Source organism: Rhyacophila brunnea, unplaced genomic scaffold (genome assembly GCF_057557595.1).
Source record: "Rhyacophila brunnea isolate RB1 unplaced genomic scaffold, BYU_Rbru_1.0 scaffold_1, whole genome shotgun sequence".
NCBI classification, from domain to species: Eukaryota; Metazoa; Arthropoda; class Insecta; order Trichoptera; family Rhyacophilidae; genus Rhyacophila; species Rhyacophila brunnea.
The window spans coordinates 40,317,671-40,335,131 of NW_028232751.1; the positions used below are offsets into that span (position 1 = coordinate 40,317,671).

Genomic DNA, 17,461 nt, shown 5'->3' on the forward strand with positions numbered 1-17,461 from the left:
GAATACGTGCGTATTTTTTTCTCGATTTCGACCCAATGTGGACTTATTGCTTTTTGGAATTAGACGCCTCAAATTAGTGTTATTATTATGAGTGTTATTGTTATTAATCTACGTTATTTGGCTAAAAAAGTGTGTATTAATGGAAGAATACAAAGGAGTAACAGCATTTCGGAACAATATATGCATACTATTAATTTATACATTGATAGTTTTTCCTAAAAGATCTTTTACAATAACATTATATACATTATAAAGACAAGTAATTTTATAAACAATATTTCAGAAACGAACCCATGTTTTATTTTTATTTCATAAAAGATTTTCAAAATACACATGCGTAAATAGGTAATATAATAAATTTCTTTTTGGTGTGTAATTATTTTTTAACATATTTGTGTTTTGTATTTAACAGTTTTATCTAAACAATAATATTATGTTATTTTATATATTATTATGAACAATATGTAAAAACAAGATCATATTTTTTATTCCAAGATTTACCCATTTGCTATTAATGGCCGAGTGGCTTTAATGCCGGCCTATAGAGTCGAGGGTCCCAGGTTCGAATCCTGGGTCTGGCAAGTACACATATTGTTTTTCAATTTGTACGAGTATGGACCTTATAGATTGAGCAAGTGGCTGACATCCATTTCTCGTAAAAACAAAAATCTGTCAATACAAACCTCCACTCTGTGGAGGCCCATATGATCCTATTAGGATCGGACATGGACGGAATTAACTGATTTGTGTTTAATTTTTTTAAACATTGTGTTTTTTGTATTGCTATTAAAAATAAAATACCTACTTCCATTTGCATTATTCTTTCTTACCCTGAATCCTAATAAAGTTTTTATTGCGGGAACTTTTTATAATGAAAATACGTTTATCATAAATTGGTTGTAAGCTGAAGAATTGATAAAAAAAAATACTCAGTGGGGCGTTTTTATGTTCGAGTATGGTCCATTTGCATCAAAGTGTACCTATAGATTATGGGTAGCCAACCCGCGGCCCGCGGGTCGCATGCGGCTCACTGGGTGTCAACTTGTGGCCCGTGGAGCAGTGAGAAAATAAAAATAATATCAAATGCTGCTGCTATATGTGCTAATTTAGCAAATTGAGATTCGATATTGACTCATGATTTTAAAAAGCACCGTGTGCTTTTTGCTGCATTTGCAACGCCATTCTCCGTAGACGTGAATTTATTACCGGGAAATTTACAAATGGAACATTGTGAAATATGTTGCGATGAACAGTTAAAGGAGAAATTCCATCAGGTTGGTTTGGAAGAGTTTACAAAACACATTTAGACAAAGAGAAATATCCTGCATTCACAAACATGCTCTAATGATGACTTCGCTATTTGGGAACACTTAGCATATCAAATCCCGAGTGAGAACACGAATCACTGATGTGCTTTTGGAAAACTGTTTGCGTGTAGGAACAACCTCACTCGATATTGATGCACTTAGTTCTGTCACACAAAATCAAACTTCTCACTAAAATTTGTTATTTTTATATTATTTTGTTTATTTTTTATTATTTAAAAAAAGTCTTATCTAATAAATATGTTTGATTCTCATTTTTGTTTTATTTTATTAATATATATTTCTTTTATAATATCTTCATAGGTATAATTAAAAAAGTTGTAGAAGTCTCTTTTTAAAATCAGATGATCATAACGTTTTAACTAATACAAAAATAGGAATGGAGCTATCGCACTCCGACTCTCCCGACTTATTATTCAAGTCCAAATTTAGCAATCAAAATGTAGTCCAAATTTTTACGGATGGAAGCAAAATTCCCGATTCACCTTCAGTAGGTGCAGCAGTGTTCTTCCCCCAATCCAACACGTCGGTTACCAAAAGTGTCCACAGATTCACTTCCATCTATACAGCAGAGTGCTTAGCCTTATGCGAAGCCACTAAAATTGCACTTAATTACAAAAATAAAAATATCAACATTTTCACTGACTCCTTAAGTCTGATTCACTCGCTCGAAAATCCAAATTTCAGCATCAAAACTAATGACTACATTCTTAATATTAGAACCAACATTTCCAAATTTAGCAATAGTAACGAACACGGTACAAATATACAGATAATATACTGGATTCCAGCACATAAAGGAATTAATGGCAATGAAATTGCTGATCAATTGGCAAAAAAATCTGTACAATACCCATCAGAAAATATAAGAATTCCATACACAGATTTTAAAGCCCAGTTTAAACAAACAATGAGCGAAAATAACGGTAAATATTTAGAAAATCTTGGGAAAGAAAAGGGAACACACTACTATCAAAACTTTTATAGTAGATCTCCTAAAACTTGGTTTAGTAAACATTGTAAAATAAAGCGAGATGTAATAGTGACAATAGCTAGAAGCAGGACAGGGCATTACAGTCTCAACGAATCATTGTACAAAATTAAAGTGGTAGATAGCCCTCAGTGTCAGTGTGGACATCCCACTCAAGATCTTAACCACATTGTCTGGCAATGTGATGCCTATGACCAGGAGAGAGAAGTGTTATTGAATAAGTTGGGAAAATGCAGGTTATACCCTCCTTTTACGATTAATTCATTCCTGGCAAAACCAAATATTTCAGTTATGAAAATTGTTCATGAATTTCTCCAAAAATGTAACGTAAATGTCTAGTGTATAGTGTAACAAAAATGTAATTCTGTATCATTAATAATGTAACTATTTATTCCTGTCGTTAAAAAAAATGTATGTATACTTTTGTAAACCATTGTAAAGCAGAATAGCCTTCCATTCAGGGAAGAGCTCAATTGCTTCCAAATAAAGAAAAAAAAAAAATATATTTCTTTTTTGTTTTGTATAATAAAAAAATCGGTTGTGTGGCCCGGTAGGAAATCTCATTTTTAGAATTTGGCCCGGCTGCTGAAAAGGTTGGCTACCCATGCTATAGATACAACTTTGGCTCACAAAACGAGTAAGCACTGACATTTGTGTGCTCCCTCTGTGGGAGGAGTCCAATCTCTTTGATCAGCGTTTCCCAACCTTTTTTGGCTCGCGTACCACTTGGTAGTACATCACGCTTAATTGTACCACTTTGTAAAAATGATTGTATTTCGAGAAATTTGTTATTCTATTTGCATTATAAATTTTATAGGGTGACTATATTTCCCAGAACTCAATATATTTAAGTTTAAAAAAATTCCAAAGGTTTTATTTTTTCTGATAAAAATGAGACATTTGAACTTTACATACCAATGTTTTTTTTTTTTAATAAAAGGTGCCGAAGCTTATTTTTTGTCGAAATTCAAAACCAGGACATTTAAAGAAGTTTTTTTTAACTCATTTTTATTAAAAAAAAAATTACATAGAATTAAATTAAATTATTTGTATAAAAAAAATGCGCCCCAGGAATATTTTTCCAAAACTACCGATATTAATAGAAAATATATGTATATATAATTAATTAAAAACGGTAAATGTAAAAATTCTTCAGATGAAAACGAGACAATTATTCACACTTTCATTTTTACAAATTTACAGCAACGCCATATAATAATATTAATGAAATTGTATTTAAAAATATTTTTATTACCAATATCTTCTATTTATTATCGAAAATAATAGCTATGAAAGTGTTGCTTAAGATTATAATACATTGTTATCAAGTTATAAGTTTAATTTTTAAACAAATTTTACGAAAATATAAGCAAAATAAATTTAATGAGATCCTTGTGCTTGTTTCGAACATAATTTTTTTAAATTTGGTTTAAAAGATGTGAGATATACCCTTAAATCTACACCTGCGTCCAATTTGTTTCGATACTTATTTTTTTTAAAAACATATGAAGAAAAGACTCTTTCTACTAATTCTGTACTAGTGAACGGTAATAAGAATTTGAGAGCTTTTTCAGAAAGTTCTTCATATTCTTTATCGATGTTTAACCAAAAATTAATTAGATTGTTTCGTTCGAATTTTACTTGTAAAGTTTTGTCACTTGATAAGTCTATTAAATTTTCTTTATCTTTTATTGATAACGATGAAGCTTTTTCTAAATTTTCTGCATAGAAGGGGTTTGAAATCCAATTATTATCTTTGTTTTCGGGTTTTGGAAAATACTCCATGAAAGACGATTTTAATCCTGTTAAATGAATGAACTATTATAATATTATGTTCTCGTAAATCTTGAGACAAGCTAACCTTATTTTCAACCAAAAAAGTTTAAATGTTATTTTTATGACTGATTTTTTTTAACTTTTTATGTCCGCCATTACTGATTATTTTTCGCGTACCACCAACTATCCACTCGCGTACCACAGGTTGGGAACCGCTGTTTGATGACAGCTAACTTTTGACTACCGTCGCCCGTCAGATTTCATAGACAATTCACCACGGCAAACAACGACGGCGAGCAAAAATAAAATTTGTATACCAAAGTTACCAAAGACTCGGGTAAAAACGCTAAACGTGCGAAAAAGCACGGCGGAATTTATATGGGTACTACTGTTGTAGGTAGCGCTGCCATACCATAGATAATATACGTTGCCAGTTGCCATACTCCGGTGCTGCCAACCATACTATAATTATAGTATTTGTACCATAAATTTGGTCCGCGTACTATGTACGATAAAACAAGTATAGTACGCCCAAAACACTATTATTTTGAATATCGGAAAAAAAATGTAAAAAGTACTAAAATTTCGATATTTCCGTTTGATAAATTGGTGAAAAGTTCTGTAATTTCGCAATATAAGAAGATTTGGAGAACTTGTTCAAATTTTTTTTCGAAAAACGTAAAAAAACCCTTGACTTTGGTTAAAAATGAAATTTCTTGAATTCTTGGGTAAGCATTTTTGGTCGGAAGAGGTAAGTATCAAAATAAAAAGAGGTCTCGGAGTTTCTCAAATTCTCCGTTATTTTTTTCTGGGAAACAAAAATCTATACATTTTCAACAGACAACGCGTACTATATTTTTCCCCAAATACTATAATTTTGGAGGCTCTGTACTATAATTCCACTTTGAAAAGATGTCAACACTGCCTCAAAGTGACAGATTATCTATGATATTAATTTGTGTTTCAATGTTTCTTTTCTGGTTTTGAACGTTTCGTTTAACCTAAAAGGCTAAAATGGAGATAGACATACATCCCCTTACTGAAAATCCTACTCTAGCTTGGAAAGAAATATCCAAAACGCAGAAAGTAATTAAAGTGAATTCAAAACCGCCGTCTAATAAAGTAACAGATGATAAAGTTAGAATTGTTTGTATGAGTGATACACATTCGCTGACGTCGCATATCAAGTTTGACATCCCCGATGGAGATATTTTCATTCATGCCGGGGACTTTACACGTTGTGGACAGTTAGAGGAAGTGGTTGAATTCAATAATTGGATAGGTAAAAATATTTTCATGATTCTATTTCTTGGTCATCAGTAGAGACCGGATTATATGCATTTGCATATTTAGCCCATTCTCACCAGTTATTGTATAATATTATTAAGGGTCTTGTGACTAGTTGTACTCCCTCGCGCGCTGCTAGTGTCAGTGGCGCTGTCAGTGAACGCTGTGTTGCCAACCGAACTATAATTGTATAGTACTTATACTTTTTTTTTTAAGTTATACATACTTCTTTTGGTGCGTTTGGGAAAACAGATCAGAGTATATTTTTGGCGTGTGACAAAGTTGCGCGCGCCAATGTAGCGCAATTGGCGTGGGACTGATGTAGCAACCATGCACCTTAGTGCTTAAAGAAAGAGTTTTAGAAAATAAAAAGAATCTTGACTTGCTCTGCCGTCATTTATCTTTAATGACATGGCGTGTCCTCTGTACCCGTGTACTGAAACTCTGTCAAAACAGAGGAGTCAGGAGTTGATAGTGATGAATCTAAGGAGGGATCGGAATTATTCCATCCTCCGTATGACGCAGCAAATTTTTCGAATGCCTCAATGTTGGCCTTGGTTGATATCAAGTCGGCGAGGCCAATTGGGCCCGTGTGTGGACGGACCCTGGCAAACAGCTCCGCTTGGTCAGATTCCATCAACGGGCAGTACCAGAGGACGTGTTCAGCGTCTTGATGGTAGTGCCCGCATGTGCATTCCGGCCCATGTCCTATCAAGCAAAAACCATGCAGCTTGGCTGCGAAGTCACCATGGCCGGTCAGGAACTGGCTTACCCAGTGTGTTGGTCTTAGTTGTCTCATCTGAAGCCTGCGGGACCCTTCTGGAAAAAACAGATATGTTTGTCATCCCTTGGTGGATGCCGGCCACCTCGACTGCCATATTTTGGTCAGCGTACTATTAAAAAAATCAGTGTGTGTACTTATGTAAGCGCGTTAGAAGTTATACTTTGGCGTAACAAAACAAAATATTATTGCAGAATGTACCTACTTTGGAAGACAAAAATCTCTAAACCTGTGTTTGAAAAATTTTGCAAACCGCTATTTCGACCATCTTTGCTTAATCAGATGACTGTACAACTATTTCGGTTAACAATAATAATTAATGTATCACAAATCAAAAGTAAAACATAGCCTATTTAATGGTCTAGCTCAGTGGTCGGCAAATCACGGCTCGCGAGCCGCATGCGGCTCTTTGGCCCCTTAAGTGTGGCTCTGCCACAAATGACCACGTACGGAACAGTGAAAAATAGAACAAATGTGAACATGGTTCACAGCACAAGTAGTCTGCTTTGAAAGACCTGTAGAAGGAAGACATGATGATTTTTAATACCTGGAATAGTATTCCTGACTCATATGATCAGTTGAAAAAACTAGCGTTTGCTGTTCTTTCCCTTTCCAGTTCTACATATTCATGCGAAGAATCTTTTTCAAGCATGAACCTTATCAAGAGTAAAATTATGTTAGGTTGATGAGATCGTGCCTAAAATTAAAAACAACAACATACAAACCTGACTTATCCAAACTTTTCAAGGAGATGAAAGGCCATTGTTCACATTAAGTGTTTGTCAGTCATTGTCATGATTTAATTTTATGAATACCTTACTTATCAACAAATAAGATCATTAATAAGAATGATATCATGTTAACAATGTACCTACCTATATAGTAAGTTTAAGAAATTTGGCTCTCAAAAGAAATCTCAATTGTTGTACTGTTGATATTTGGCTCTGTTGACTAATGAGTTTGCCGACCACTGGTCTAGCTGAAACGTGTTATTGGCTTTTGTGATGAAACATAATAATTATTATTGTCTTATTATAAACCGCTAATAAATAAATTGACATGGGATATGCGACAAATATTATCCTAAAGTTTAAAAATATGTATTTTTGTGTATGAAGTGTCTAAATATTGTAAATTTACAACATGCCATTGTTTGAATTATACACCAACTCAATCTAATCTGTTTTCCCAAATGCGCCTAAAGAAGTATAACTCCAAAAAGTATAATAGGTACGTCAAAAATACCACAATTTCGAAAAATGGAATTAATTGAATTCGCCAATTAGGTTAGGTTAAGTCAGAGGTCGGCAAAGCGCGACTCTTGGAGTATTGGCGTGCGGCTCTTTTATTGCCAAATTCCCAATTCACAATTTTTTCAAAAACTTTTGCAAAATTCACAATTTTTATTTTTTGTCATTGATACGTACACTTATTATATTATAAGTGAATTTAACGAGCAAAGAGTTATGGAGCTCCAAATTTGTAGGTCTTGCCATCAAAATTGAAGATTTGGAGAGAGAAAAATGCAATTTAATTTCAAAACAGATCTACATAAGGTAGATACTATGATTTTTAATACATCGAGTTAAGAATATTTTGAATATTTCCTCATACTTTTGCATAAATTCGCATCTTGAATTCTTTAATTAATTTTGTCATTTCATTAGAATATTTAAAAAAATCTTTACGGTCACTAAAAGACATTTAATAATTGAATTATATATAATATGACCGTAATTGATTTTCATAGTTTTGTTATGAAGGATTTTATATATCTTGATAACATTCTGTAATTAGCTTTTTTTAACCCTATAGCTTCTGATTTAATTCATTTAATTTCATTGTTATATCTGTCAGAAAACATAAATCTAGAGGCCATTGATCATCGTAAAATTCTTCAATACTCGTGCACATAATATGTTCTCGAGGTGCACAAAGCAATGGCAAATGAACATTTCAAAATCATTTGAACTTTTTCCCGAAACTTTTATGTGCTCGAGAATTAAATTAACAGCACCAACATTTTTCCAACCATTCCGCCCCATCTGTTGCGATGCCTATAAGATTTTTCAAATCTATCTGACGAATTTGCGCGCAATTTATGACAGTATCTTTGATATCTCTTCCGGTGGTTGTATCTTTCAAACTCACAAGATCGAATAAGTCTTCTGTAAGCGGCGTGTCTAACTAATAATAATTGCAAGTTGCAACTCGACCAGACCACAGAACGCACTGACTAACAAGAGTAAGCAATACAAACAGTTGAAACAGTGTAAAGAACGATTTCTCGTTTGGTCAATGCTCAGATTATAGCCGTCTCATACTCACTATTGTATTGCCGGGTCCACACGCTCGCCGAATGTGTGGAGCCGGCATAAGTATAACAATAGATATTAGCACGCAGCACAACAAGAAAGTTCTAATATCACAAAATATAATATAAATACGGTAAATTTACGGAAATGGTTTTAGTATGAATACTAAAATGCAAAATAGAGAAAGCTAAAAATTTCAATTGGGCCTTGGGCTGCAAAAAGTCTTCATTTGGGCCGCGGGTTAGGCATGCCAAGACTAGAGGAACACCTGGAGATAACATTACATCTCAGAACAGTTTGTAGTTTCGCGGTCGAGTAAAAAAGTAAGGAATACAGGGCGGGAGTATATCACAAAATATACTTACCTTTGAATTGACCAACCTCCAGTGTCTGGTTGATTTGATCATGCCAAGTCTTTCTCGACATTCCTTGGCTCTCAAAACTCGTCTCGCCTGCAACGTGTTGAATACGTCGATGTGACGTCATCGTTATTCACAAAACACACTTTGCCAAATGGAGCTCTGCAGATTGGTCGAATGCAACTGTTTAGTTTGAAAAAACATCTGTTACGATCGACAACTTGGACGCTTCTCGGGCTGCGAGTTGAAGATGCCAGGACGCATATAAACACCTATGAATTGGTCATTCCTATATTGGCTTGCCGATTGCCGCATCCAAATATCTATACAGTTACGTGCGACTCTCGCTAGGTAGATCTGCGCGGTCTTCATAATATGCGACACAGGATCGACGTTCTTGGAAGGTTTGATTTATGGCTGTGCGGCAGATAAGACGAGTTTTGATGTGAGAGCCGGCTAACAAGCGTGCATGAGAAGATATATGAAAGTTGAGGAAGCTAGGAGTGTATGTCAATACAGAACTATGTGGCGGTCTATCATCTCTGCCTACCCCTACCAAGAAATGGTGTGATGGTTAGTTAGTTACTTTATTTAGCAATCATTGGTTACCCAAATTTGCGGAGTTATTATCACTGTTCGATGTTTTGAGATGACACCAATAAAGTACATTATGTTAACTTAATATCAATTCCATGTGTTATGTCCGATTATTGTTTTAAACTATCAAAAACGTGATAATTTGCATAAACAACTTTTCTATTAAAACTATTGAGATCATCTTTCAATAAAAGGATGATAAAAACAATTAGCTGTCAGTTGAGATAAATCAAAACTTTGTTCAGCTATTTCTCTAAAACTACCAATTCCTATAAGATGTCCATTGTTCGAATTTAGAACTAAGCTCATCACTGTAAAAAAACGTATTGGATGGTAATATGTCAAATGTTAGCATGTGGCGCCATTCATTACTCATCGGACAACTTATACTAGTGGATCCATAGTTGGCTCTATCATGATAATTATTATGAATATTTTAAAGCTGGTATTGAATTTATTTACATTGTATGATAAAATTACATTTTAACTTGTATGTATTTTTTTAGGAAAATTGCCACACAAATATAAAATTGTCATTGCCGGAAATCATGAATTAAGTTTTGACCGAAATTTTACTCATCCACTGCAAAAAATGGGTTCTGTTCTCGATGAAATTCCTACATTGGGCATGGCAAGAGATAAACTCACAGATGCCATAAGTACAGTGAATATAAAGGAACAGTTAACCAATTGTACCTACCTAGAAGATACTGCTGTTACAATATATGGAATAAAAATATTTGGGACACCTTGGTAAATATATCACACATGATATTTTAATAACTGCTTATATTTTTTAAATTACCTCTACAATCTGGTGTGAATCTTGGCCACTATCTGAAGAGGATTATTGCGCCCCATGATCTCCTTCCAAACACACATTAAATAAAAACATGTGAATTTGTCAGACATGGAATTCAAATTTATGACCGGTTACTTGAAGAGCAAACAATTGCCACTCGGCAACTGTGTATGTGAGAACAGCATAGGAATGGCACGGGTGGATGGTAGAGTCACCCAGGGAATGCATATAGGACACAGGCCTCAACAACATGCTCAGTGGTGTTGTTTCTCTTCACTTACATACTAAAAGAGAGGGATTTAATGCATGACACCACGCAAGACACGGTCACAAAAAATGTCTGTCAAGTCTAATAAATATAGTTATGGTAATGGTACCAGGGTAGAGGAAGTCTGCTTTTAATTCGCATAGTTGTATTAAGGTCCATTATATATAATTAGATAACGTTATGCAAAGAAGAAACTGACCCGCATGAACTACAGTGTTAACAAGTCTTTAATGTTTTCCACCTCCATACTGATTGGAATTGCAGGAAAAATACTAATTCACTCTTGTTTCTCACTGTTTTCTTACTTCCAGGCAACCAGAGTTCTGTAAATGGGCATTTAATTTGCCAAGAGGGACAGCATGCTTAGAAAAATGGAACAAAATCCCGCTTGATACAGATATTTTAATATCACACACACCTCCTGTCGGCCATGGGGACCTTTGTTGTAGCGGAGTTAGAGCTGGTTGTGTTGAATTACTCTCAATATTACAACATAGACTTAAAGCTAAATATCATATATTTGGACATGTTCATGAAGGTAATGTACATTATTATTATTTTATGAAATTCTATTGTATCGGATTATGCAATTCAAAGGCTTGAAGTCAAACAATGATTAATACTTGTAATATAATATAGGTAATAGTTTTTAAACAACTGGTAGGTTTTTGTCAATCAGCATAATGTATTTCCATTTTTTTTGATCATTCTATTTTTATGATATTCACACTTTACTTTCCACTCCCGCCAATGTGTCGTACTATTCTAGGAAAACGAATGACAAACACCATATTGACATGTTTAGACATGTGCAACTTTGCCATAGAAAATAAATTCGATATGCAATTTTGGCTGCCTGAACGTACACTCGAAATATAAATTAATGATAAAATAAATTGATTTTTTTCTCAATGTCATTTTAGAAATTACACCTGAAACTCTGATTTTATATTTATGAAGGGAATGACAAAAAATGTAAATTGAAAACATGGTGGGGTATTGTAAAATTGAATTTATTTTTAAATCAGGGTTCCATTGTGGTTTTGTTTACATATTATTCATAAATATTGTTATCAAAAAACCCATAATTTTTAAAAATCTTAGAAACACCTATTAGAAAGAGACCTAGAGAAAAAGTTGAACTGGGTGGGAGTCAAGAGACCTAGAGAAAAAGTTGAACTGGGTGGGAGTCAAACATCCGGGTGAGTGCTCTCACTTTTCACACGTAGAATGCGGCATACGCGCGTAGTGCATACAGCTAAGATCTCATTGTGTTTATATGATCCATGCCAGATTTAATGTTTTTTTGCTTAGGTGTGTTTTGAAATCTTTGGTACTTTGTTTCATTATACCACTGTGATAACTGTGTTTGGTAGATTAGTGATTAGTGAGTCTACTAGACATTTAAAATTTGATTTGAACATCAGTGGGCACAAAAACAATAATTTAAAATTTTGTAATCCAAATTTGATAATTTTTATCAAACAATCTTGGTATTTAACACACCTACTTAGCGTAATTTTCACCGTACAAGTGTTATTAATTAATATTAATTATGTAAATTCAGTGGGTGTGTATGTAAAATGATTTAAGGGCTTTTTGATTGTCCTGCAAAATGTTGCTTCGTATATAAATAGTTTTATTTGACTTGAAGCTCTAGAATTTACTTCTCACTTTGTCTAATATATTACACTTTCGACTAGTCCCACGTGACTCCCAATTCTTTTGCTACTTCTGTGTGTATTTCCACTTGCGCGACTGCGATTGCCATAATACCCGCGAATGTACCATGACCCGCATGGAGTTATTCTCGACATCCATTGCGAAACGAATTAAACTAGAAACTGACTCTTATATTCATCATCACCAGGGAACAGATAATTAATGAGAACTGGCTTACCCTACTGAGTGTGGTATAACAGACTATGGATCACGAGTGTGGACAGATAAGGGATAAATTTAAACACATATTAAAGAATATGTTTTTTCAATAGTTACGTCTGCACATTGAATATTTGAGTACAGTCGGCGCGTTCTGTTTTACTTAGGTTTTATGGCCTGACTTGCCTGATTGCATATATACATACATAATTTGACCGAACATACATAATTTGGAACTACCTACATACCTGCCCATTTTACCAAATAGGATTTGAATTCACAGCCATCGCATTCCCGGCGCCAGGATTTTTTTTGTGTAAAGAGCTAAAAACATGCCCACATTTCAGATACAATATTTGGATGAAATTTCGATCTCGATTTTGGGTGAAATTTTCATTTAGAGCGGTAAAGCCGACAGCACAGAATTTTCACACAGTGGGAGGGCACTGTAGCGCACAATTTGAATACCACTGGCATGATTGCCAAAGTTTAGCGCCAGATGGCTGTGAGTTCAAGTCCCATTTGGTACTATTTTTTCCAATAGATTGAGTCACTTAGTTGCTAAACGCGCGGAGGATTTTTTGAGTTTCTAGTAAATCACGACATGTTTTGTACATTTACGGTCATGTTGATGCTCGTAGTGGTGACATTGGTATAGTGATTTAAACATATGTTTCGAATTATGAATCGCGGCGTCTGATTGGTCGGCTTGTAGAGCGGATTTAGTAACCTGTTATTTATCCTAGAGTGGATTTGGCGAGTCAAGTCAGTATTCATTTTGATTTTTTGATGAAATAGGGTAGAATTTAAAAACTCGCACCTTGACAAGCTAGACCTATCGATAATATGTACATTTAAAACTAATTTTATTAAAAAATCGCCCAGAGCGGGTTTGGCGACTAAGCGACTCATATGTTTCTGAAGGTTCCAAATTATTATAATATTTGAGGGAAACTTGTGTTGAATATTTATGAAGCTAAAGATAAAATTGCAATTTTTTTCCAGGGTATGGAATATCATCTGATGGAAAGATTATATTTATTAATGCATCAACTTGCGATTTGAATTACTTACCCAACAATCCACCTGTCGTGTTTGATATAAAAATTCCTGCAGGAACCGTAAAGTGAACATGATTTTCATCTGATAAATTATGATTTATAAAAATTCTGTTTTTCCACTTTCACCAATTTAAAATATCATTTAAATCGATAAAGTGAATTGACACTAAAGTGTACAAGACTATTACCTTACCACGAGTTGTCTGCTTTATAAAAAGCGATGTAATAGCGCCTGTACACGTGCATGGATTTACTGATAGCAATAGTGCGTATTTTAAACTATCGTGACAATAACTGTTAACACGTGAATGTGCTGACTGTCCCTCCAATCTCATTTTTCAAGACTAAGCGATATGCGATGTTGTCATTTTATGGTACACTATTTGACAGCTGGTAGTGAAAATCGGTCAACCTGAACATTCGTTCGTAGTTAATTTTTTACGCCACTATCGTCACAGGTCTCACTAACGTATCAGGCACAGATCGAAAAAATCCTACTGTCGCATGTAAATTCAGAAGCTTCCAAACTTTTTTGATTCATGCATGCAATCTTGACAACTGCAGGATAATACATGTTTACCCATACATTTTCTTACTGTCAACAGTAAATCCATGGACGTGTAAATGGGGTATAAAAGCTGAACGGTATCTAGCTTAAATTTTTCAAATGGTAGTGTTTGATAAATATTTTATAAATTTAACATTATTTGGGGAAGTGGCCGATCCAGCGATTCATAATGTCACAAAGCTTTTCATTATACCTACCTTGATTTCTAAAAGTTTCTTTTCAATACTTTCCTCTTAAAGAAATCAATCTTTTTCTCATGCAGGCATTCCGATCTGTAAGTTAATACTAGGTACAGGAGAGTCGTTTTGATTTTTCTTGAGAGTTTCTTGGACCAAAATAGCCTCTTGCCGAGATTGATCTGAAGATTTATTTTATCTTTTTTATTATTTGTGTTTGTGACACTAAATATGCGGCTTCTGCTACCAGGTAAAGGGTTTCCTGTGCCAGGCTGCTTAAACTGAGTGACTGGGTAGTGCAGCATATTCAACAGGTTATTGCAAAAGTAATGTCAGCAGTAAAGAAATGCTGTAGATAGATGTTAATTCATCTCTTTTGGTTCAGTGCCATCTAATGATGCGCCACTGGTTCTGCCTTTGTGGATATTTTGTTGGCCATCTGATTTTCCTACATAAATTGAGCTGACAACACTTTACATAAAACTAGAAGATATCTTGTCTTGTGTCTCTAATTTGTCTTAAGTTAAATGTCCTACACTGTGTAGCTGTACGCGTAATACTGCCAATGTGAAGATTTCTTCACTTAGATTTATTGGCAGTTTTTATTATTTATTACAATCATATCAAATATTATCAAAGCAAACTTGAGTGCTAGGTGACCTTGGTCCAAAAAAAATAATGCCGCACATCCAAGGCGTCCTTAGGCAAACTGCTATCCCCCTTAATTTTAGTCTCAAATTCTATGCAAATTTGTTTGGTACCTACCTAGTTATTTATTTTCGGCTCTCTTTTAAACAAATAAGTGCAATAAAAAATATATATATCTTTGAGGCAATGACAGGTTTGTATGCCCCCTTGTGATAATTTTGCCTATGCGATACACCGCCATCGAGTATTACAATACCAAAATAGAATATGTTACCAGGACTTGTTATGCTTCTATTATTCTTTTAATGGCTAAGATGTCGGCAATTTCTAACGAAGCGACCGTACCGTTGTAATATGCGTATTCGTTCCTTCATTTGCCACCCTTTGGCAACGCATGACCTGCCTACCCCTACGGGATGTCAGTGTATATAAGACACTCATCAGGCCCATATTGACCTACAAATACATAATGTAGGAAATTTAATGAATGACCAACAATTGGAAAGAATTGCAGATCTTCAAGTTTTATGTTTTTAAAACAGTTTCAACTGACAATAGTTTTGTTGAAATTTTGTGATGACGAAGCTTCATAACATGTTGTGCAAAAAATAAGATGGCTAATAAAATATCCATTAAACTCAAACAAAAATTCATCATAAGCAGCCTGGTGAAAAAAACATTTTCAATGAACATGTTTCTTTGGACACTGATCCATTGAATTTGTGAGTACAATCATTACAAGTAGATGTACACGATGTAGTACATTTAAACAATGACTTGCGACGATTTTGGATCATTTATATTTAACAAAATAAGCAAACTAAGTTTGTTGCTGTGTAATGTATTTATGTATATGCTAAATAAAAGTGAACAAAAAATATTGCGAGTTGATTCTTAATCATTTATTTCTATTTATGTGTAAAGTTACTAAGTTAGGTAGCGGCGTAAGAGACATTTTGGCGTAAATTATGGTGACACATATTGTTGTGTCCTAAAAGTGTGTTGGCATGTGTTATTCCGTGACAAAGTTAGAACTATTTTTTGGTTGGGTAGTTGGTGAAAAACAAGTTTTTTTCCATCAAGTTGTTTTCCTGTGAAGATACAACTTTCCACTTATGCCCCCTTGGTCTGGCCAATTTAATATAGGCACCTGCTGCATGTTGCTGGTGAATAAAATTGCACATTGAATTGTTCTTTAAACCAATATTTTATATCCACTTAAATCTATAATATAGAACCACTATCAGGGCAATCTTTGATTTATCATCTGCTACCAGATTCTGTGAAACTATTCGTACCGGTCATGGCGGTTCAATTAGCCATTGATTTTTCCTTGGAAGACAAGTTGGGGAATGCTCTACTTCTGTTCTCTGGTAATGTAATTTTCTGATTTTGATAATACTTGGCCGTTTGATTGAGAATATCAACATTATTTGTCATCCGGTCAGCCCAAGGAATTTCGAAGACGCGTCTACACAACCATGTCTTACAAGCCTCAACTCTCCATGACATCTGGTTTAGCATCCACACCTCCATACCATAAAGAGTTGAGATAATATTACAACAGGGAACCATACGCAGTCTGAGACCTAGGTTAAGGCCTCGATTGAATTGTTTAATCGTTTCCGGATAAATTTAGAATTACAAGCCCCCTTAGTAAATGAAAGTATAAGTAAGATAACTTAATATTTAGACGTAAGATCAATCAATGGCACAAAGCAACGAACAATGGTATGTGTAATATAGTTTTTTTAAAATACCCTAAATATAAATGGGCAGGGCACATAACTTGGAAGAAGAGACAGTCGCTGGACAAATCTAGTTATTTAGTGATACCCAAGAAGAAAATGTCTGAAAGAAAGGGTGAGTACAAGACGAAGAGACATTTAATCAGCTTGGAGAGGCATTCATACAACAGTGAAATAATGCAGGCTGATGATGGTGATGTAATGCAATGTATTCATTTATTATGTGCACATCGACATCATCAAATCGATTGAAAACACGGTTAGTTTTACTACGCCAGTGGTGCTGTCGTATGATGATTCTTCTCTTAAGTCTGGGTTCAAATCCAGCGTCTGGTAAAATGTTTTGTTTTTCACAGTGTATTGATTCAGAGCAACATCCCAATAGGTGGGTGAATGGCTAAAAAAAAAGGTTTTGTTTATATAATGAAAATGGTAGTTAACCTTCTGACCGACCGAATTAACCGATCTGATTAATACACGAATACATAGCTTGGATATATGTTTTTCTTTCAATTTATCTGATAGAAGTTCCATATATAACTAGCTATCCAAAAGATCTCAACTGTAGATTTATACTACGTAGCCATGAAGCTTCATCAGTTCAGTAATAACGATAAAGTCCGGCGCCAACGGAGATTACAACAATAGATGGAAGGTAAGCAAACTGGATCTTATCATCTTACACCATCGATATATGACCTAAAAAATTAAGCCCGTCAAACCCTTAGTAATAAAAACATGATAGGGATTCCACAACAATTTTTAGTATGGTAAGATTGGTTACGGTAGGGAAGTTAATATTATTTTTAAATAACATTAACTTAACCATTAACAAATGGCCGCCTGCTGTTGATGCTCTCATTTTGGTTATGTACGAT

At 34.5% G+C, this 17,461-nt stretch overlaps 1 protein-coding gene across 1 annotated transcript; it reads left to right on the forward strand.

Moving 5' to 3' along the window:
- Positions 1-5,050: 5,050 nt before the first annotated feature.
- LOC147079773 (metallophosphoesterase domain-containing protein 1) lies at positions 5,051-15,730 on the forward strand. Its single transcript, XM_085944072.1, has 4 exons — positions 5,051-5,374; positions 9,938-10,184; positions 10,813-11,039; positions 13,388-15,730. The coding sequence occupies exons 1-4, from the start codon at positions 5,107-5,109 to the stop codon at positions 13,510-13,512; spliced, it is 867 nt and encodes a 288-aa protein (XP_085800198.1). The 5' UTR covers positions 5,051-5,106; the 3' UTR covers positions 13,513-15,730.
- The last annotated feature ends 1,731 nt before the right edge of the window (positions 15,731-17,461 follow it).

What these genes read in the sequence shown, in the direction of transcription:
- LOC147079773 (XM_085944072.1), top strand. Translation starts at nt 5,107, where the DNA reads ATGGAGATAGACATACATCCCCTTACTGAAAATCCTACTCTAGCTTGG. An exon ending in TGAATTCAATAATTGGATAG is followed by an intron (nt 5,375 to 9,937) that starts GTAAAAATATTT and finishes GTATTTTTTTAG; the next exon opens with GAAAATTGCCACACAAATAT. An exon ending in ATTTGGACATGTTCATGAAG is followed by an intron (nt 11,040 to 13,387) that starts GTAATGTACATT and finishes ATTTTTTTCCAG; the next exon opens with GGTATGGAATATCATCTGAT.